This window comes from Chiloscyllium plagiosum, chromosome 22 (assembly GCF_004010195.1).
Source record: "Chiloscyllium plagiosum isolate BGI_BamShark_2017 chromosome 22, ASM401019v2, whole genome shotgun sequence".
Taxonomy (NCBI): domain Eukaryota; kingdom Metazoa; phylum Chordata; class Chondrichthyes; order Orectolobiformes; family Hemiscylliidae; genus Chiloscyllium; species Chiloscyllium plagiosum.
The window spans coordinates 12,490,558-12,512,950 of NC_057731.1; the positions used below are offsets into that span (position 1 = coordinate 12,490,558).

The following is a 22,393-nucleotide window of genomic DNA, read 5'->3' on the forward strand; positions in this document are numbered from 1 at the left end:
GTGTTTCAGATTTCCAAAGCCCTTCCCAATTTAGAAAATAGACTATGCTTTTATTGATCTCATTTTCCCACATTGTATTCCATCTGCCACTCCTTTGCCTTATCTTCTAGCCCATCCTCATGCTTCCTCAACACTACCTGTCCTTCCATCTGTCTTTGTGTCATCTACAAACACAGCAACAATCCAGTACATTAATGTATAATTTAGATATCTGAGGTCCTGACACTGACCCCTGCAGAAATTCACTAGTTACCAGCTACCATCCTGAAGAACGCTCCTTTATCCCCACTCTCTGCCTTCTGCCAGTCAGTTAATTCTCTAGCTATGTCAATAACTTGACCCTAATGCCATGGGCTCTTACCTTATTTGGCAGCTACCTGCATGGTATATTGACAAAGGCCTTCTGGGACAGATCACGTCTACTAACTCTCCTTTGTCTAACCTGTTTGTTACTGCCTTAAAAAAATTCTAAGCAGATTTGTCAGATCATGACCTTCCCTTGGTGAAGCTGTGCTGACTTAGCCCTATTTGACCATGCACCTCCAAGTACTCCATAATCTCATCCTTAATAATGGACTCTAAAATCTTCCTAATGACCGAGGTCAAGCTAACTAGCCTAATGTTTCCTATCTTCTGCCTCCCTCCCTTCTTGAACAGGAGTGTTACATTAGTCAATTTCCAGCCCAGGAGAACCTCCCTGGCTCCAATGAATCATAGAATCCCTACAGTGCAGGAAGAGGCCATTCAGCCCATGAAGTCTGCACTGACTGTCCGAAGAGCATCCCACCCAGACCCACCCCCATACCTCACAACCCCCAATTTACCATGGTTAATCTACCAAACCTGCACATCTTTGGAGTGTGGGAGGAAACTGCAGTACCATTACATTTGACTCAATCCTTCTCTCTCTCAAACTGTTCTATCATATTATGGTGTCTAGGCCCTAGGAGTTCCTTCACCTTCAGCTCCCTAAGTCTGCCTCATTTCATGTCACACAAATCCAGAATTGCCCGTTCCCCCATGAGGTCTACCACAAGAAGACCATCTCATAGCCATTCCACTAATTCCTTTTCTTGGGATCCACTACCAACCTGATTTTCCCAATCCACCTGCACATTGAAGTCCCGCAGGATTTTTGAAACACTGCCTGTCTTACATGCCTTTTCTATCTTCTGATCGTTCTTGTTCCACACATTCTGACTACTGCTCGGACATATGTACGTAACTGGATCCTTTTCCCTTTGCAGTTCCTGAACTTCAACACACATAGATTCTTCCAAACTCGATAATCACTCCTTGCTATTGACTTTACTATGATGTTGCATTGAAAATGATCTTTGAGGAAGAATAGGCCATCGAAAGCCATAGTACTGGCTTATAGGTTATCCTTGAACCTCACAGATTGGTCAGTTTAGGAATCTGAGGATAGGGGTTGAAGGGTGGTGAAATTAGAAATTATACACTGAACAAAGTCATAGCAAAGAAGCTATTGGAAGCTAAGAGATTTTGCCTGATTCCTGGGTGGCATAAAGTCTGATTCTGGAAAAAGATATACTTTCATATTAAAAGATTTGCCCATTTAACTTTTATGTTTACAAGTGACCTCCTGAATAAAACTTGGGAATGTTACTTGTGATTTGTTTAAAATAGTAAGAGTCTCAATATTTGAAATCTTGTCATATGATCCTTCTATTCCTTGAAATAGAAACATTATTGGAATCCATGTTTGTGGGAATGATACCGGGGTTAACGCTAGCCATTCTAATTGAGACACCAGGGATAAAAGGTGAAACCCAGAAAGAGAGGCAGAATGGGTTAAATGCTCTTAGTAATTGCAATAAACCAGCAAACAAGGGAGGAAGAAAAAGGTCACCTTGTTTTTGATATTGACATTGGCTGCTTTTCTTAAAAGATACTGCACCATTTCAACACGACCAGCTCGACATGCAGCGATGATGGGAGTGTCTCCATAACAGTCATCTTGTGCATTCACGTCTCTGTTTTCCTGCAGCAGCTTCCTCAGCTCTTCAAAATTGTTTTCATAAGCAGCTTGGCAAATTGGCTGAGGGAAGGAAAATCTGAATCTTAATGTAATTGCTTCTTCCAGGCCTGTTCACCGCCTAGCATTAACAAGTTGGTCATTTCTTCCAACCCATTTCAAGAATGGATGCCAATTCACCCTGAAATTATAACTTTAAATGCTGTATCATCAGAGAAACATAGAAAATGGGAGTAAGAGTTGTCATTCAATATGATCACGGTTGAACCTCTACCTCAATACTCCTACTCTCTCCCCGTACCCTGTTACATCTGTAGTGTGCAGAAATCTGTTTCTTTCTTTCTTAAATACATTCAGTGCCTGGACGACTACAACCTTAAGTGGTAGAGAATTCCACAGGGCTACCACTCTCAATGGAGATTTTGCCTCATTTCAGGCCTATTCTGCATCCTTAAACTGCGAGCTGTTATTCTGTACACCACACCACCCACCCACCCCAGGAGGGGCATCATCCCTGAATATAGTCCGTCCTGCCCTGGCAGAGTAGCATACGTTTATGAATTCTTCTGAACTCTGGTAAATACACGTCCAATGGATCAACTTCTCCTCATACACTAAACCTGCTATACCAAGACTGAGGCTAGGGAACCCTCACTGCACTCCTTCTACGGCAAGTATAACTTTTTTCCAGAAAAGGAGACCAAAACCAGACACTATACTCTACGGCTGGTCTCACCAAGGCCCTGACCAGCAGCAATAACACATGCTTGCACCTGTATCCAAATCCTCTTGCAATGAAAGTGAACATAGCTTGGTCTTCCTCAACTGCTTACTTTCAATGATCCGTATATAAGGACATCCAAGTCCCTTTGTACATCAATAGTTCCCAATGTAAATAATACTCTGCCGTTCTGTTTTTTCTGACTAAAACATTCCATGTTTACCCAAATTTTATTGCCTCTAAAGGAGGTTCTTTATGACATCACTGGACTAGTAACTCCATAGGGCCAAGCTATTGGCTCAAGGGACATCGAGTCAAATCCCATTTGAATTTAAATTCAAATTCAATTTCAAATTCAAATTCAATCAATAAATTAGGAATGTAAAGTTCATTTCAGTAATAGTGACCATAATGTTATCAATAAGAACCAAAACGACTGCGAAAATTGTAAATCAGACTCAACGGACTGAAGACATTCTGAGGAAGGGTCACCCAATCTGACAAATTAACTCTGCTTTCTCTCCACAGTTGCCACCAGACCTGCTGAGCTTTTCCAGCAAATATTGTTTTTGTTTATAACATTATCAACAATAGGAAAGGAAATCTGCCAGCCTTATCCCATCTTATAAATGACTCCAGACTCTCAGTCATGAGGCTGACTTAACTGCTCTCTGAAATGGTCTTGTAAATCGCTCAGTTCAAAGGCAATTAGGGATGGATAGTAAATGCTGGCTTTGCCAGTAACACTCACATTGCATGAAAGATTAAAAGGAGGTCGGGGGACTAAAAAACCCTCGGTGGAAGAGGTGGCCATTGTTTGAGGCAGATTTTAAACCTTCAACCTTAGGAAAGCAAAGTTTCAATAAAACCTTGAGGGTGCTAACAGCAGAAGATCCCACTGATCGGAGGGAAGTTTTCTGGGAGGATCACTGCAGGTACAGAAGCTGACATTCCTGCCTCTGACCACCTCTCCATGGCTTGGGGGTTGCTGCCTCACTAATGGCTGAACACTGGTGGTCCCAGTTAATAGGCACTATCTGGAGAACCCTCTCTGGCAGTGGTACAGAGTCAGGGAGCTACCCAAGACTTGGGCTCCCCATTATTTTACTGCTCTTCCTTATCTCTGCTCCTGTCACTGGAGAGGGTGCAATAGCATTAAGACCAACACTTCCATTTGACAAAATTTCATCAACTTCAAATGATAATGTCTATTTCTGCACATATGCTGCATGGCTGAATGGGTGTTTTCTACATCAATTGTTCTTTAACTATGAATTTTAAATATCCACAAAATTGTACACTTATTTCACTCTCCAAAGTGGATAGGAAGTGGGGGTGGGGGCACAAATTTCTCTTTAAAACAATCTCAACAGCTAGTTGAAAATCAATTTGTAAATTAAACCAGTTCTCATCCTGTGAGGGTTGGCCTCTTCTGCAAGGGGAACCCCATCTTCATCCCTTTGGTGCTTTGCACATGTTCACTTTAAGACATCAACTTTTTTTTGTTTAAAAGCAGAAGTACTTTCAAATATCCTGTCACTGGAACAGAAGTCAAAAAAGGAAGAGGTTCCAACATACTTCTCAATTATGACATCATGTTCCCACTAACTGTAATCCCCCATTTCATTCAGAAACTTCGCTGACCATCAAGCAGAATCATTGGAGTTTACTTGATAGTTCTCTTTCAGATCACTTACAGCTTAAATTCCTTATCATAACCACAAAATCTATCTTGTGCTTTAAGTCAATACTATTACCCTGCACATTGAGATACCAGTCTGTAATAGCTCATACTGGGGTGTCTGCACATATATTTCCCTGAGATTGCTTAATGCTTATCTCTATGTAAGGTTCTTTAAATCCCAATGTACTGTAACGTTCCTTTATTTATACCCCTGAAAGGAGCATATTCTCAAATCCAGCCCTGTAATGTAGTGTTCAATATCTCTCTCCATATGATCACTCTAGAGTGGTGTCTTCTCTTTTACTGATGTCCAATTATCAGTCCATCATTTTGATTTCTATTACTAATTTTCCCACAGTGGACTCTCAGGGAAAGGCCCAAATCCTGGGACCTGGAGCTGCATTTTATGGGAAACAGCTTGCTATGATGCAAGTCCTATTAAGGATGGTATCCTCTCCACTACCCTGTCCCCGGGTATACAGCTTGGGGCTACTGGTCAACCAGAGGTCCAGCAGCTCTGCAACTGCAACAGTGGCCACAGATGGGACTGCACCTCAAAAATGTCACCATACAAGGACATCACACTCCTGACCAGGTCAGTGGGATAGGGAGACACTGGGAATGGTCAGACTTCATAGGCACTCCATGTGCCACCCTCACCACTGACATGCATCAGCAGTGAGCATCCTCTGCAAGATGCATTGCAGTAAGGCACCAAGGCTCCTTAGACAGCGCCTTTCAAACCCACCAAATGGTAGCAAAAACAATGGGAACACCACCAAGGCCCTCTCCAAGTCATTCACCATGCTGACTTGGAAATATATGACAGTTTCTTTGCTATTGCTGGGGTGAAAATCCTGAAACTCCATGCTTATCAGCATTATGGGTGCCCCTATAACAAGGACTGGAGCGAACAAGGTGACAGCGCCGCACCACTTTCTCCAGAGCAAATAAGGATGGAGCAATAAACATTGGTCTGGCCAGTGACACCCACGGCTCAAACCAATACAAATGTCAGTTTTGACTTGCTAAAAGCTGTTTCAGAAATCTGACTGTGGGATTCAAACACGAATTTCTGGTAAGATTTGGGGACAGATTCAAGACAGAAAATAAGGAGGTTGGACACAGAGTGGTAAATTGCAAAACTGGTGGAATCCAAGCTTGTTCAACAAATTAATATTTCTTATTAAAAATGCATCTATTATTAAGTTGCAACACCCTTGAGAGACCTTTGAGAATAGGTATGTCTTTGTACCTTTTTAACTATGACTGGTTTGATATACAATTCTTGCCTCAGAAACAAAGTACTTTTGATTTCAGCCTCATTGTGGACCCAAGCACAGAATACTGAACTTGGCACTGACAGAATGTAGCATTGTCAGAGATTCTCTCTCTTGGATGAGACATTAAATTGTTGTAGATAGAAATTGTTGCTTTGAGGCATTCAATGGAGAGCTGGCATCTTGACCAACGTTCTTCTCCACGCTCACCATGTCGGATAATCTTTCATTCATTTTCCATGTACAAATTAACGACTGTGTTTGCATACAGTACAACGTTGCACCACATCAGCTGTAAAAGTGTTTTGTAACTTAAGGACATGAGGGGCTATAAGGGTTACAGTCCATCAGAGAGAGACGGGAAAAAGTACAGAAGACTATTATAGTCTGTGAAGAAATGGTAGGTTCGTGAAAAGAGTCCTTTGCACTCCTTCTCACAAATGGAAAGGTAGTACAAGGGAACCGAAAAACAAGATCATTAAAGAACCTGTTCTCAACACAGGAAAAAGGGTTTTAATATTAAAAATGGCTGAAAAAATCCATCTTCACATGCGCTGACTTTATGGCATTAGTGAAATGCAACTAGTCTTGTTAAGCCTGCAAAGCTCTTGGTGCACTTTTTCAAATTGATACACCAGACCGAGTAACTTCACTCAAGAGTGATCCTCTTAGCAAATCTGAGGCCAAGTAGGGTCTACACACACATTGGTCCTCCCTTTCTATGCAAGGCTGTTATTCAGCTCCATCCATTTCCACTGAGTTATTCATCCAATTTGCCAAGGCTGAAGCCACAATGACAGGCAGACAGCTCCCATTTCTTAGAAGTGCTCTGCTCCTCTATTTCAACACTGATTAGGTCATGGAAGTTTTTTTTTAAAAATGCTGCAGCTCAGGATCATGAATTAATCCATGTAAGTGCAGTGCTCCATCAGCCTTGGTCTTGGGCTCAAACACAGCATTAAAAGAAATGGTAATGGAGAAAACGACGGAATGCAAGCTAACAAATCTCCAAACGACAATGGTTTTCACACAGGGTAGTAAGAGAAATAAAATGCCCTCAATCAACATTTCCCAAAACTTGGGCTTTATATTATTGGATGCTGGTTTTGATGTACGGATTTGGAAATTGTCGAGGAAATACACGGTCCCGAAAGCACAAAATCATTCCAAGGTATGAGGCGGCATTCTGAACTTTCAGGTATGAATTTTCTTACTTTATGCAAACTGATTGTATTTTATATGCAAAAGTGAGGACTGCAGATGCTGAAGATTAGAGGCAAGAGTGTGGTACCGGAAAAGCACAGCAGTCAGGCAGCATCTGAGGAGCAGGAAAATCGATGTTTCAGGCAAAAGCCCTTCATCAGGAATGATTGTTTTTATGTCTACTTTTTAACAACTTAAAATTTCTACCAATGATAGTCATGTAGCTAGATAAACATGACAAGCTTGTTATGTGTACTTAACTCAGTCTGGATATGTGGGTGTTTTATTTGAACAATCCTGTTCAGATATTTAAAAGAGCTAACTAAATTAATTGACAAATGCTGCTATCTCCTCAAAACAACCCAGTTTTATTTTGGTCTTATCTTTTATAAAAGGCTGGCTGACTGATTGTGCATTATGTAATAATATTCTTGCAGCCAATTATTGACCTCTTTTGGAACGTAATCACTGGAGTAATGGTAACAAGTATGGGAGCCAGTTTTCTGTGCACTAGATAACCGATTGGTCAATCTGTCTTGATGAATTAATATTTTTCAGGACACCAAAATAACTGATCATCTCAAATCACTGATCTTATTGTAACGTCAAATTTACAATCCTGCTGACCTGTGCTATTACTTTTCAGAAATGTTTCACAAGAAACCATCCACATCTATCTTAAGAATATTCATGGACTGTGCTTCTATTACCTTTTCCACCAGAGTTTTGCAAAAAGTATGATCTTCAAAAGAAAACATTTACCCCATTTCTGGTTTTACAGAGGTCACCCTTTATTTTTATAATGTGACCCCTATTACTTGATTCTTGTATGAGAAGTCTGTCTAATTTTTCTTCATAAAACATTAGACCATTCCAGATATTAATCTTATAAAACCTTCTCTGAACAGCTTCCAGTGCATCTACATTCCACCAAAGATAAGATGACCAATACTGTACACAATACGCCAGATGATCTCATCAGTACTCTCTACAAATTAATCATAACCTCTATCTTTTTGCATTAAATTCCCTTGTAATAAGTAACATTTTATTAACTATCATAATTACTTGCTGTACCTACACACTAATCTCTTGTGATTCATGGATTGGGCAGCCAGATATCTCTGCACTTGAGAAGTCTGCAATCTCTCATTCTTCCTTCCAAAATGGACATATTCACACTTTTGCCTCATCTTTACCAACTTACTTAACCTACTCATATCTTTTTGTGGCCTACTTATATCCACTTCACAATTTACTCATGTTCCTGTCTTAGCATCATCAGCAAATCTGGCAACCATTCCTTTTGTTCTTTTGTCTAAATCACTTATATAATTTGTAAACTGTTGAGATCACAGCACTGAACTCTGTAGCACACCACTCATTACATTGTGCCAACCTGAAAATAAGATCAATTATGCCAACTCTGCTTATGTGCCAGCTAATCTTCTATCCATGCCAGTATGTAAGTCCTAAACAATGAAATTTTCACAATAAATGTTTGAGTTGTTTTTGTTCATGGGACAAGGGCATCATTGGCTCAGCCAGCATTTATTGCCCATTTCTGATTCCTCTACAAATTATCAATTCTTATCTTATGCATTATTCTAGATAATATACTTTAATATGGCAGCTGCTTGGAATACCACTTGCTTCCATGCATCTAATTAATATTGAAAGCATGACTCATTTTGTTTTGAGAATGAAATAACTGCCTATGCATTGTCTGGACTGTGAACACATTGTGGGTTAGGAACACTTTGTCTGCATTGGATGTTCGGAAGAATAGATTAGATGTCAGTGTGTATAGCTGTGTGGACACCTTTACAATGAGCTGATTTGTGATATTTTCCTGCTCTGATGAAATCACCACCAAGGATTTTTCAAAAGAAAAATCAGAATGACAATTATATTATATTGGCCATTCTTGGGGAACAATTGGTAAGTCAAACACCCACATTTAGCAAATCTGTCATCAGTTGAGACCAGGAAATTGGCCCCATGGAAATTTGATCATTTGACTCCACTCCACTATTATACATGAACTTGTTCCAAAAGCTTTTTTGTTCATTTTAGCTTCATGAATTTGATATTATTCTACCTTCAACATAATTTTATATAGTGACATTATCTTAAGTTGTTAATGGCAGCTGGCATATAGTAATTTTGGATGTGTGCAAAACCTCTTCTACTCTGACTAAATGGGGAAAAAGAAAAGTCTCAAATATCCTCAGCCAAACACGCTGCACTAATCGCAATCTTCACAATATTTTTCAGTCATTTACATTGAAGAATATTTTAGACTGCTTTTATTCCGTTATGATGTGGAGTTGGGACTGGGGTGGACAAAGTTAAAAATCCCAATTCGACAGGTTATGGTCCAACAGGTTTATTTGCAAACACTAGCTTTCGGAGTGCTGCTCCTTCATCAGGTAGCTGTGCAGTAGGGTCATAAGACATTTGTAACAAAAGATTACAATGCCATGTAACTGAAATAATATATTGGACAAACCTGGATTGCTGTTAAGTCTTCCATCTTTTAGACTGGATTGCAAGTTTCGATTCATTAATATGTAAATCCCAGAACTTCTTTTAAGTCACATTCTTGAGATAATTTAAGGTTTTATAAAAGGTGACATCTCAGCTCAGACAGTGCATTAAAGGCGTGAGGTTAGAGTCTGTCTATAACCCAGTCTTGAGTCAAACCAGTTCTATTTCCAAAATAGGAATTTATAAAATATTACCATGGATTGACTGCCTGCAGATTATGTGCTTTTTGAGCAAAATAGGATCTATCTGCAAATATAATTCTGCAAATGCAAATTTACCCCATAGACTTTTATGTGTGTGCATCCACGAGAGAGTGTGTGCATGAGTGAGAGTGTATGTTTGCATGTTTGGTAAAGTGAGTATGAGACAGTATGTTGGAGATAAGCCCTTCTTCAGGAAGGGCTTATGCCCGAAACGTCGATTCTCCTGTTCCCTGGATGCTGCCTGACCTGCTGCGCTTTTGCAGCAACACATTTTCAGCTGTGATCTCCAGCATCTGCAGCCCTCACTTTCTCTCACAGTATGTTGGAGATGCCACTTACCCCATTTTGTTTCCTGGCAGGCTGTTTGGCTTCACAAGTGGATGCATGATTTGGCAATTCAATTTGAGAGCTGCAGCAAAACAGGGAGCTGTGTTCAGATGGACTTTGAATACTTCATTCATGCAGAAGCTGGACACACCTTATTTTGCAACTCGTTTTGTTTTTTCCTGTCCAGGAGTTATCAGCAGCAACAACCCGCTGGGCTAGAACCAGGCCCATATTAACTCTTCCCATTCGCCGTCCAGCAGCACAAGATTTTGAATAAGACCATTCTGAAATCCACTACAGTCGAGAAAACTTTTTAAAATGACCGATTGTAACAAAGTCTCAGATTTTAAAAAATGTAGGTAAACGTCTTTTGTCTTGCATCGCGTCGACCTCTCCACCTCATTTACAGTAGTCAAAGTGTTACCAGCGATAAACTTTAAAACTGTCTCCACAAACAAACTTGGAAACTTTCTGGTAAGAGCAATGCGATAAGGGAAGATGAATTATAACGTCAACTCACTGTACAGATCATGTAGAAATTCCACTTAAGTACTGATCTATCCCACACTAAACAGCTCAGAAGAAGCCTCCTGTCTTTGAGCACTGGGTAATGTACTGTACTCACCTCCGAATAAAAGATTCCCATTTATGCCCTGGACGCTCCGAGAGCCAGCCAGCGGCGAACAGGCGGAACTGGAACTTCACCTCTCAGGCTGCGCCTGCTACAGTGTACTCTGAATAGGAACCAAAAACCCAGGGAGGTGGGGGGGAACACTCCCTCAGGCTTCCACTAGCTTAATCCTAAACCCGTTTCAAAGAAAGGGTCTCGGATGTTTTAACAGAAAAAAAAACGGTTGTATGAATGTTGAAGGTGACCACAAGCTGGGAGTGTCAGCTATTCACAGCACATCCATTGGACGAAGTTCTGCTGAAGCTTCTGGAATGTGAAGGAACAAGTCAGTGCAGGCGAAAGCTGAGAGTTGTACTTTTTGTTCAGTATTGGACTAGCTTGTTTTGAAGGAGAGCCAGTCATTTTCTCTTTTATTCAGAGAACATCCACCAGCTTTGCAAAATTCCATTTCTCTTTTCTCTGTTCAACCTCTCAATTGCCAATATTAATATCCTTCCCCCCCCCCCCCCCAGTTTACTAATTCAGTTTAAAACGCGTCGTGCCCTTCGATATGAAGGGCAGTGTTTGTCACTGGCCACTCGGGTGTTTTCCTATCTTCCTGGTGGTGGAATTTGAATAAAGATTCGTGCACTTTGTGTCTTTCACTGTGTCTCCCACCTGCACACACAAAAAAAAACGCGTCATTGCTGATTTGCAATTAAACGTGTACACAGAATTCATTATACCTCGTATCCTGACCTTGTTTTAATGAGGAAACCTTTTTTTAAAAACACGTTCTTGTCATCTGCACTGTCCAGAAAGATAATGGCAAATAGATTCAACAGTAATGTTCAAAAAAGAAATAGACAAATGCGAGCAGACCAATTTTGAACAGAAGTCGACCATACTTTAAGTCTCAGTGGATAATGTTAAAGCCCGGGACTTTGAGAGAAAACAGTTTAAAATGTACGCAGACACTTGAAATGGCTGTGAAGTCATGCGACCTGAAAGTAGCCAAATTCAATAAGAATTATTCAATATAATAGTAAGGAATGCAACATGGCTGAACACATCCTGAATAGGCTAAATGATAGTAATGATGTTAAAACCCATCACCTGGGCTGTATATGATTCACACTCAGACATTCAACGTATCTGGGCCCAAGACATCACAACAGGCACTGCAAGGACAAATACCATCCTCCAAGAGGAGGACTGAACTGAACCATTCCCTCACCTGCCTCTTCCATCTATTTCAAAGTGTAACAGGCAACTCTGCTAACGGACTGTCAGAACTCTTAAAAATAGAATGGCCTTAGCAGCCAACATTTAACTATCAAACCACCCCACTCTTGGAAGAAGCCATGACAGCAGATAGTTCAGGCACATCTCTCAGGTAGGTGAGACTTGAACCTGGATCTTCAGGCCCAAAGGTACCACTATGCCACAAGACCCCAAGCCACGATTGTAATTTTGTGGTTTTGCTACAAAAAGCAGTAACATTAAGAGGATTGATTTGCTGCAGAATATAAAAGCATATGTCTCACTGTGCAATTCTCAAGCTGGGACCCCCATCTCTGTGACAAGTTGGAATACATTTGAGATGAAGAATTTTGAAATAGATGAGACTTCAAGTGCCAAGGACTGATTGCAATTTAAAAACACACCAAGAGATCAACCAGCTCAGCCACATACCTCTCTGGAACTTCAAAGGTGACATTGGAATGTATAATTCTTTCATTGAAGAATTGCAATTTTTAAAAAATTCCACTTCATCTTACACTGTTCTGTTTGTATGCATGTACGTGCATATGGCATTTGGGACAAGTTTTATCTTTTTGATAATGTTTCTACCTCTTTCCTTGATCCCAGAGCAGCCTGTGGAATTTCACAACAATCTGGCCAGGATCTGTAACTGTTATTTTGAAAGCTGATAAGTCATGAGGTCCGTGGGTTTATAAAAGGAATGAAGCGACAGGATTCCATAGTTTTCAACAAACGGCAATACAACTTGAAGACAATACCATTTACAATCCAAGGATATATATTTCTAACATGTGGTAAATATGGGGAATAGAATATGGTCAATGATTCCATAGTGCACATCAAATAGCATGACAGATTCCCATGAATTTCACATCAATTTTCCCAGCCATTAGTGTCAAGGTGCACTATCAAATCCCATTAAACTTCTTAAGGAAGCACAATTCTTCAATTTTGTTGATCAGGCCCTTGTTATGGAGTGTGACAATGACTGTTACTGTTCTACTCGACTCTACTTTCCTATGTTTATAGTCCCCTGGGTTCCAAAAGTATACACTAGCACTCGTTCACAAGCATAACTGCAGCTCTTCACCAACAGATAGCTTCACAAGCCAATCCTGCCAATGGATGTTCTCCCCAAGCTTCAAGCTTGCTCAGGTGTATCAAACAAATACAGCTTTGTGAGCTTTCCAAACCCAGTCTCTCAGTCACACTGAAATGTTAATGCTCACGGGCTTCTTCCAAGCCCCTCACAGCTTCCCTCAACACAGACCCAGCAAACTTCCCACTTTTTCAGCTCCCATGAAGACTTCTGAGTTTTCACTCCAACACTTGGCTGCCCAGAGCCTCTACTAGCGTTCTAACAGCACAGAGCCATCCAACTGTAAGTCCCAGACATAGTTGTTCGGTTGTGTTCCCTAAAGTGCGGCTAACTGTATCAATCTAAATATAGAGTCTGAATCTGTTTGGCTCTCACTGTCTGTAATTTTTCAACTCCTCATCAGTAACTGTCCCGAATTGAAAACCCTGCCATAAGCCTTGGCCGTATTTCTGGACAGAACTGCATGGGACTGATACTTTGAAATAGTCAAATGTAGCTTCCTTAAGCTAAGTGTACCTGAATGTTACATTCTCAGAGAATGCTGGTTTCCAACACAGGTTATGCATAATAAATAGTAATGGATTCCTCACAGTTTATAATAAAACTAACACCATAACTTTGATCACCTCAAAAGATCTGGCTTGGAAGGCTTCTTCATAGTTTTATTTATGATCAAGTGCATGTTGAATTAAAAACACACCTTTCAAAAAAATAATCAAAGTCTGCTGTACCAATCTCAGGAATGAAGAGGATTTCATTCAACCCTCTGGTGAGAATATATAAGATTTTCTAATTCTAATCTTTACATTTTGTTCTAAAGTGCCTATCTAACCATATGGGCCATAATTAAACCTTCAGCCAGTGATGGTGACTTCCTTCCAGGTATCAATTAGGAGTTAGAATGGATCATGGATCACAAAGCTTCACAGATCTACAGCTACTGGTGGGAATTGACTTCTTTTTGCTGATAATTTTACTTTCAGTACAGGTACTTGCATTACTTTCTCAGCAAGGTTATCGGCCTTGGTTTTGTGGTTTTCTGTGGTGCAAGAAAACCGCTGTCTGAGATCCTGTGATTTCTCTGAGATGGGAATTGCCCCATTCCCAATGGGAGTTGAAATCTGGCATCAAGTTTTGACATATCAGGGAGCACATTGACAGTCGTCAGCATTAAAATATCTACACACCACAAACCAGGAAGTTGAAAAGACATAATTAGTATACTTCATTTTCAATTGACATGTAGATTTTCAGTTCATGAAATAAGTGTATGACTGTATTAAGATAGAAGCTAAATTACTGCTAACCTTTTAAAAAGAATGCTAACGTTTTACAACTTTTTTTTGAAAACTTTAGCCTTTTATGGAGAAATTTATCATTTTATGATTATACAAAAACAATAATAAAACTTTACCTGGCTCAGGACCAAGTTAGTACACTGATTATGTCTAATTACACTAGTTTAACAAGGCGTAAATAATTTCTAGGGTTTTTACAATGAGATTAACAGTTAGATTTCTTGTCAGTTCCTGATTGCATGTGAGGTCGCAGGTTGTGGGAGTCTTTACAATATACTCTGTGATGCAGTGCATGCATAAACCACACCTCCCCCCCCCAAAAAAAAAATTGTTGTTAATAGCAAAGCTCTTGATTTTTTTTCAAGCTGAGAAGCTGCATTGTCATCATTAGAATCTTTCGCTACATATTAGCGGGCGATGTGTCGTTCAAAGTTATGCAATCTGTTGGACTGCGGCCAGGGTGTGGTTTTTTGCTAACTGCAGAAAATGTGGAATGAACATTGAACAACTGTGAAGGTGGGCTCAGCTGATAAATTGGGAATGAAGCTGTGTTTTCCACCACTCTTCCAACTCAGACATTTGTACTCAATGCTGCAGCAGAGCTAACCAATAGAAAAATGAGCTGCTGCCCACATTGTCCTTGTCAGTTTATTTGAATAAGTATTCATGGCTTCCTGCCCAGCCTGAGGGGGAAAGTGATGCATTTAGCAATGACTCCTAAATTAAAGGGATCTGTTCAGTTAGTGACAATATGGGGACAAATGTTGGGCAGAAATTAGATTTCAATGATTCATCCTCTCCCACCAGCCAATACCATTAAATTGCAATTAGGCAGATAACTAGCCAGTGTGGAGCTTCCACTCGAGCGAGGTGCCTACAAGAGGGAAATCCTGCCCAAGAGCTGCCAATCATTCCGAGCAGCTCTCTATTACTGGGAGTGATGAATGAGGCTGGTAAAATTCTTCCCCAGACAGCGTTACAGGATTCTTGGGGACAGGTGAGTAGGATTGGGAGGGGTCAGACTTTATGTATTCATTTGTGTTGCTGATGAGGCTGTATATTATCCTGGAGAAAGTTGTAGTGAGCTGCTACAGTCCTTGGGATGTAAGAACACCAACATGGCCATCAGGAAGTGAGGTGATAGTGCCTCCAATAGGGTATTTTACCTCACCTCGTAATGCAATGTCATCTCCACTAGCACACAAACTGGACATGAAATTGTGGTATTTGAAGAATTTGGTGTATGATACATAATTATATACAAACAGTGAGTATAGTCCCAGTTTACTCAATCTCTCCTCATAAGGCAACACCTCAATTCTGGAATCAACCTAACGAACCTCCTCTGCACCTCCTCCAGTGCTAGTACATCCTTTCTCAAGAAAGTTACCCAAACTGTACACAATACAAGTCATTGCTTCACACCAATTAATGCCTTTAGGTAAGAAAAAGGACAATACCATGGATGCATCACTTGAGGAAGGGTGTGAACATGAATCAATAGAGGCAGGCAACAACAATTCCATACTTTAGGTGCAGCCAGCACAATTACTATAGTCAAGAAAGCACATCAAATCAACAAAATGTGTAACAGACGTAGTTTGTCACAACTACCTAAAAGCACATGCAGAAATCTGGTTCTAAAGACCAAGCTGGCTCTCAGAATAAAGTACAAGTGACCAACAAAATGATCCAACATTGGCAGCAATTAAAATACTAAGATGCTGCACAAACACGTCAATGTGATTCAGAGTCAACCATGTGAAAGACAATTTTCAGAAGCTAGCTAAGCTTTCTATATTGTTAGTCGAGTGTGGTGCTGGAAAAGCACTGCAGGTCAGGCAGCATCTGAGGAGCAGGAGAATCGTCATTTCGGGCATAAGCCCTTCATCACCTTGTTCAAAAAGGGGAGTAGGGATAGCCCTAGTAACTATAGGCCGGTGAGTCTCATTTCTGTTGTGGGCAAAGTCGGCATAAGCCCTTCATCAGGATTCCTGCTGTGCTCTTCCAGCACCACACCTTCAACTCTGATTTCCAGCATCTGCAGTCCTCATTTTTTCCAAATTGTTAACCTTGGACACCATGTCGATCTATCAGCTTCACAAAAACCTTTATAACCATTAATACTATAGGTCCTGAAAGGCAAGACAACACACTCTAAACCTAAAATCAACACGTGAGTTAATGCCAATATACAGTATTACCAATACCACTCTGTTAGACAGGTTCCTCAGAATGTCGAACTCCATGGTACAGGCTAAGGGAGACCATCTTACTGCATGGATTACCAATTCACATTGCAGTGCCAAATCGCAAGCTTATCTTGGCTTCTTAAATCTCCAAGGAAAAAGTGAGGACTGCAGATGCTGGAGATCAGAGCTTAAAAATGTGTTGCTGGAAAAGCGCAGCAGGTCAGGCAGCATCCAAGGAGCAGGAGAATCGACGTTTCGGGCATAAGCTCTTCTTCAGGAAGGGCTTATGCCCGAAACGTCGATTCTCCTGCTCCTTGGATGCTGCCTAACCTGCTGCGCTTTTCCAGCAACACATTTTTAAGTTCTTAAATCTCCAACCTGGTAACTACCTGCCAGTGGTAGGAAATGCATTATGCACAGACCTCAGAATAGTAATAATTCAAGCAATTCAAACCACACCCACTGAGTCAGAACAAACTTTATGTGATTTAATTTAATCAGTCAACAATCTCCGAAGATATGACTCTGAAGTAATGTATAAGCCAGGTGCCAGGATGATGATGTCTGACAGACTGAGCAGATTATCCAACCCACAGAAAGACTAAAAATTATTCCTTTTGATGCTTGAGGCCACGAAGTTGAAGACGTTCTCAAAAATTATCTGTTCCATTTTGATCTGAGCCAATATGAACGAAGACAGTTGGCAAATACCAAGGATGAACAGCTATAAGAATTACAAGGGATCATTACCCAGGGATGGCATGACACTATGTAAGAAATAATTGAGTTGATTTGGTCATCATGGCCATGAAAAGCTGAGCTTGGTATGTCACAGGGAGGTGAAGACCTGGTGGCATCATTACGAGACTGATAATGCAGAGCCCCAGTTCGAATCCCACCATGGCAGTATTAGAAGTTGAATTCAATCAGAATTAAGAGTCTAACAATGATTATGAAACTGTTGCTGATTAGTTTTCCAAACATCTATCACTGAGATTTTAGAGTCTTCTCCATATAGATGTGGTCATCTTAATGTACGATACTGAACATGGATATTGTGGTATTGAAGAATCCAACAGATAGTTATGCAGCAAGCTATTTCACACAAACATTATGTTTCACAGACAACTAACTGTCTGATATCAGTATTTATTTTGTAGTCTATAAGAGAGCAGCATGTTTTCAGTAGAGTGTGATGCTTCAGGTGATCTCAATTAAGACGGCGTATGAGATTCTTATGCCCTCAGGTCACATGCTATGATGATGTCATGAGGCTGACTCTAAAAGATATATTCAAATAATTTAACAGAGGGGCTATCCAGGATTTTGAATCATTGACAAGAAAAGAATAACGTTATAGATCCAAGTCATAATGGTGTGGTGCATGGAGAGGAACTTACAAATGGTGGTGTTTCTATGCATTTGCTACCCTTGTCCTCCAGATGTTATGGGTTTTGAAGGTTCTGTGAAAGGATCCTTGGTAGGTTACTCCAGTGCATCATGCAAATGGCACACACTGCTGCCATTGTACATTGGTGGTGAAAGGAGAGAAAGTTGATGTGGAATTATTCTCTCCAAGTCCAATCTATTATCACCTTTCAAAATTTGCCTTCAGTCATTGCTCAGCCCTGTCTTTTCATGTGAAGAGAGAACCAGCTTCTTCATCCTCTTCCAGGCAGGTATCACATTGTAAGTCTGGTATAATTCTTTCCTATACCCACTTCTGTGTCACTATACTTTGTTTTTTGTAATGTGCTGATCAGAATTGCATACAGGGCACCGAGTATGATCGAACCAAGGTATGATTTAAGTTTGGTATAATTATTTTACTTTTGAATTCAGTCCCTTTAAAGTTATGCTGTAGTACAGTTTCTAAAAAATGTAACCACCTTGTTAACCTATGATTCTACTTGTATTTGTATACTTGTACTTTCATATAGAGTCATAGAGATATACAGCATGGAAACAGACCCTTCAGTCCAACCTGCCCATGCCGATCAGATATCCCAACCCAATCTAGTCCCACCTACCAGCACCCGGCCCATATTCCTCCAAACCCTTCCTAATCATATACCCATCCAAATGCCTCTTAAACGTTGCAATTGTACCAGCCTCCGCCATTTCCTCTGGCAGCTCATTCCATACACGTACCACCCTCTGTGTGGAAAAGTTGCCCCTTAGGTGTCTTTTATATCTTTCCCCTCTCACCCTAAACCTATGACCTCTAGCTCTGTACTTAAAGGAAAGCATACCAAAAGCCGCCTTCTTCAAGGACCTGTGAACCTGCCCTCCAAGGTCTCTTTGCTCAGCAATACTCCATAGGACCTTACCATTAAGTGTATCAGTCCTGCTAAGATACGCTTTCCTAAAATGCAGCACCTTGCATTTATCTGAATTAAACTCCATCTGCCACATACATGTACTTGAATTTATATACTTTTACTTTCATACCATTTTGACCCCATATCCACTTTAGTTGCCTACTTTTCCGAAGAATAAGTGACTTTCTTTCTTTTGCCAAAAGGCAATGCCTCGCACTTATTTACTTTGAATTTAATTAGCAAGTTATGTGCCCATTCTCCAAGTTAATTACTGATTATCCATCCTAATTTGGTGTCCTTCATAAATTTAAAAATTATGTTTTTTGATTCCACTGTTTAAATTATTGATGTAGAGGTGCAAGTGTTGGACTGGGGTGGGCAAGGTCAGAAGTCACACAACACTAGGTTATTGTCCAACAGGTTTATTTGAAATCACAAGCTTTCGAAGCACTGCTTCTTTATCAGGTGACCTGTTGGACTATAATCTGGTGTTGTGTGACTTCTAAATTATTAATATAAACCGTAAACAACAATGATCCCAGCTATGATTTTCAGGGGACTCCACTTTCTGCGTCTGCCACTTTGAGTAAGTTAGTTACTCTCTTCCTTGCAGCTATTCTGTACACTTCACATTCTTTTTTCTGTCTCTTCACTCTATAAATTTTGACCTCATTCATTAGTCTATTTTGTAGTACCTTATCAAAGGTCTTTTGGTAATCATGATAAGTTAAATATATTTCTATTACTCTTACTTATTTTCTTCAAAGAATTCAATGAGATTGATCAATTTTCTCTTCAAATTCCATATGATGTGTTTTGTTTTATTAATGTTTTCTCCTTTTATTAGGTATTTCATTTTTTTTTATGTTAAACTCACTGGTGTATACTTGTGTTCATCCTGAGCTACCATCAGTCATCTGGCACTGCATGTTTTGTAATTAACGTTATTAATTCTGGGGATTAGTGGCTCTGCTAATTTTTCCCTAGATTGCATAAAAATCTGTGGATGCTTTCCATCTGGGGTGACAGATTTCAAAGCAATCTACTTGCAGAACGTACAGTCTCATTTTTGTAAGGATCAGGTACAAACCCATCGACTTTCAATGGTGCAAGATCTTGCTACCATAACAAGTTGGCGTTAGCCAACTGAATCTATTGAAAGCTGTCTTGGGCAAGAATAGATGGTGAAGGCACATTTCCTCTGAAAAGCCAAAATATGTCTGAAGGAATGCATGGACACACCTACTTGGATTTGTGAAAACCACCCAAGGTACAGGTGGACCTTTCTGGAGATTTCTCTGAAACTTCCCTTAGCTTGCTGAGACACCAAGAAGAATTTCCAAAAAGAATGATAATTTTTAAAACTTAATTCTTTCAATGTGAGCATCACTCAATAAGACCAGCATGTATTGCCCAACTGTAATTACCATTGAATGGACTGTCTTTTCAATCTATGTAGCTGCCTTCTTGAATCACTGCAATATGGATTTTAGCCCAGTGACCAAAAGTGACATAGCACCAAGTCATGAATGTATGTGCTTTAGAAAGAAACTTGGAGTTGGTGCTATTCCCATGTATTTGCTGCCTTTGTCCATCTAGGTAGTAGACGTCACAGTTTTGTAAGGTGCATACGATTTTTGGGTTCACTTTAACATGTGATTGACTTAGTTGATAGTTTATAATCTCTTATAACTGGGTTTAAGAGATACAGTCTACAATCTTATAGCAATGATTAGTTATGAGAGCCTTTCCAGGTACAAATATTTTACAGAATTTATTTATTTTATGATAACTATTATAAAAGGCATAATTTTTTATTGCAAAAATATACCTTATGCATGAAAAATTATCTTTATGTAAAACACAGGTACTAAAGTAGTTCAATACAGTCCTTATTTATACAGAAAAAACATTGGAATTTGACATTCCCTACAGTTGCAGAAACCCAAGCATTTCCAATACATGCAGGACATTATTTGCATATGTTTTGAGACAAATAGAGGGTCCGATAACTGCACGGTCCTTTTAACATTTTTGCGGAAAGACTTTGGACGGTGGTCTTTCTCCACTGCGTCTTGGTGGCAATTATCCTGAGCTTTCATAAGTCTCTATCACATAGTCCTGGACCTTGGAATGTGCCAGTCTGTAACACATGATTGAGGTCTACTCTTTGCACTGGAAGGCCAACAAGTTTTGGACAGACCAAAGGGCGTCTTTCACTGAGTTATTGGTCCTCCACGCACAGTCAATGTTTATTTCAGTGTGCATGCCGGGGAACAGCTCGTAGATTACAAGATTTCTTTTTGCAAAATATACATTATTCATTAAAAATATCTTTACGGGGGATCCAAGATGGCGGCGACCCAGCACATCTGAGTCTATAGTGCTCCTCCCAAGACTTGGGCAAATTGGGCCCCACCCCCACCACACTCACCAAATCATTTAAAATAGCTGTTTAATTTAATTAGTTGCTTAGTATTAAATTTAAACAATCTAATCTTTAGTAAAAATGACTAAAGGGAAGGGAACCTGCAGCTCTCAGCAAGCAGGAACCCCTCCCCCACCCTCTCCAGCTGCAGCAGAGGCGTCCACAGCCGCCTCAGGGGACTTACCTACGGTGGCGAGCCTCGCAGAAATCATCTCTAAACTGGATGCGAAGATCGACGCTTTTATTAAAGAATCCCGAAGCCGATGGGACTCACTCTCGGCCGCGCTGCAAAAGCACGACCGAGACATTAAAGAAATCGAGCGCCAAGTCAGAGGGGCGGAGCTAAAGGCCGCGACTTCCGAAACTTTAGCGCAATCGGCTGTGGATCGGGTCCGGACTCTCGAACAGCGAGTCTGGACCTTAGAGAATCATATTGATGACCTCGATAATCGAGGTCGTCGAAAAAATATTTGTTTGCTGGGCCTTCCCGAACGGGAAGAGGAAGGCCAGCCTACAGTGTTCCTCGAGCAGTGGCTGCCACAGCTTTTAAATCTGGAAGCTGGATCAGGCCAGGTAAGGGTGGAATGGGCCTACCGGGTCGCAATACGCGGGCCCGGCTCAAACCAGTGTCCACGCCCAGTCCTGTTCCGGCTGCAGAGTTATAAGGAGAGGCAGATACTCCTAGAAGCCTCTAGAAATCTTGGAAAAGATCCCAAGCCATGATCTATAAAGGATCCAAGATCATGTTATTCCAGGACTTTTCCCCAGCTCTGGTCCGAAAGAGGAAGGTGATGAGGCGAAGAAGTGTTTAAGGGACTTAAATATTCAGTACTCCTTACGCTACCCAGCGACGCTACGCTTTAATCATGAAGGATATGTGTACAACTTCGGATCACCGGAAAAAGCTAAGGAACATTTGGACTCTCTTAGATAAATTGTAAGAGATAATGGATGTTGGTTTGCCTTCCCCCCACTCCGGTTTATATCCCCCCCTTTTTTTCTTTTTTCTTACCTTACTGTTTAATATTATCTTGGGGGTTGGGGAGAGGGATTTATTTATTTGTTCTTTATTTAACGATTTTCTCCCCCCCTTGGGTTTTTTTTATTATTCTATGTATGTATGTGTGTATGTATATGTATGTATATATATGTGTATGTATGTATGTGTATATATATATTATATATATATACACATACATACATACACATATA

The 22,393-nt window shown here is 40.4% G+C and overlaps 1 protein-coding gene across 3 annotated transcripts in view; it reads right to left on the bottom strand.

Moving 5' to 3' along the window:
• ankrd22 (ankyrin repeat domain 22) overlaps positions 1-22,393 on the bottom strand; it is a 40,430-nt gene that overhangs the window by 11,290 nt on the left and 6,747 nt on the right. For 2 of the 3 annotated variants that reach the window (XM_043712407.1, XM_043712406.1), the window contains exon 2: positions 1,874-2,062. In XM_043712407.1, the coding sequence (XP_043568342.1) occupies positions 1,874-2,062 (189 nt within the window). Of the gene's footprint in view, positions 1-1,873; positions 2,063-10,592; positions 11,091-22,393 lie in introns of those variants that run through there. The other variant, XM_043712408.1, reaches the window with a different exon arrangement.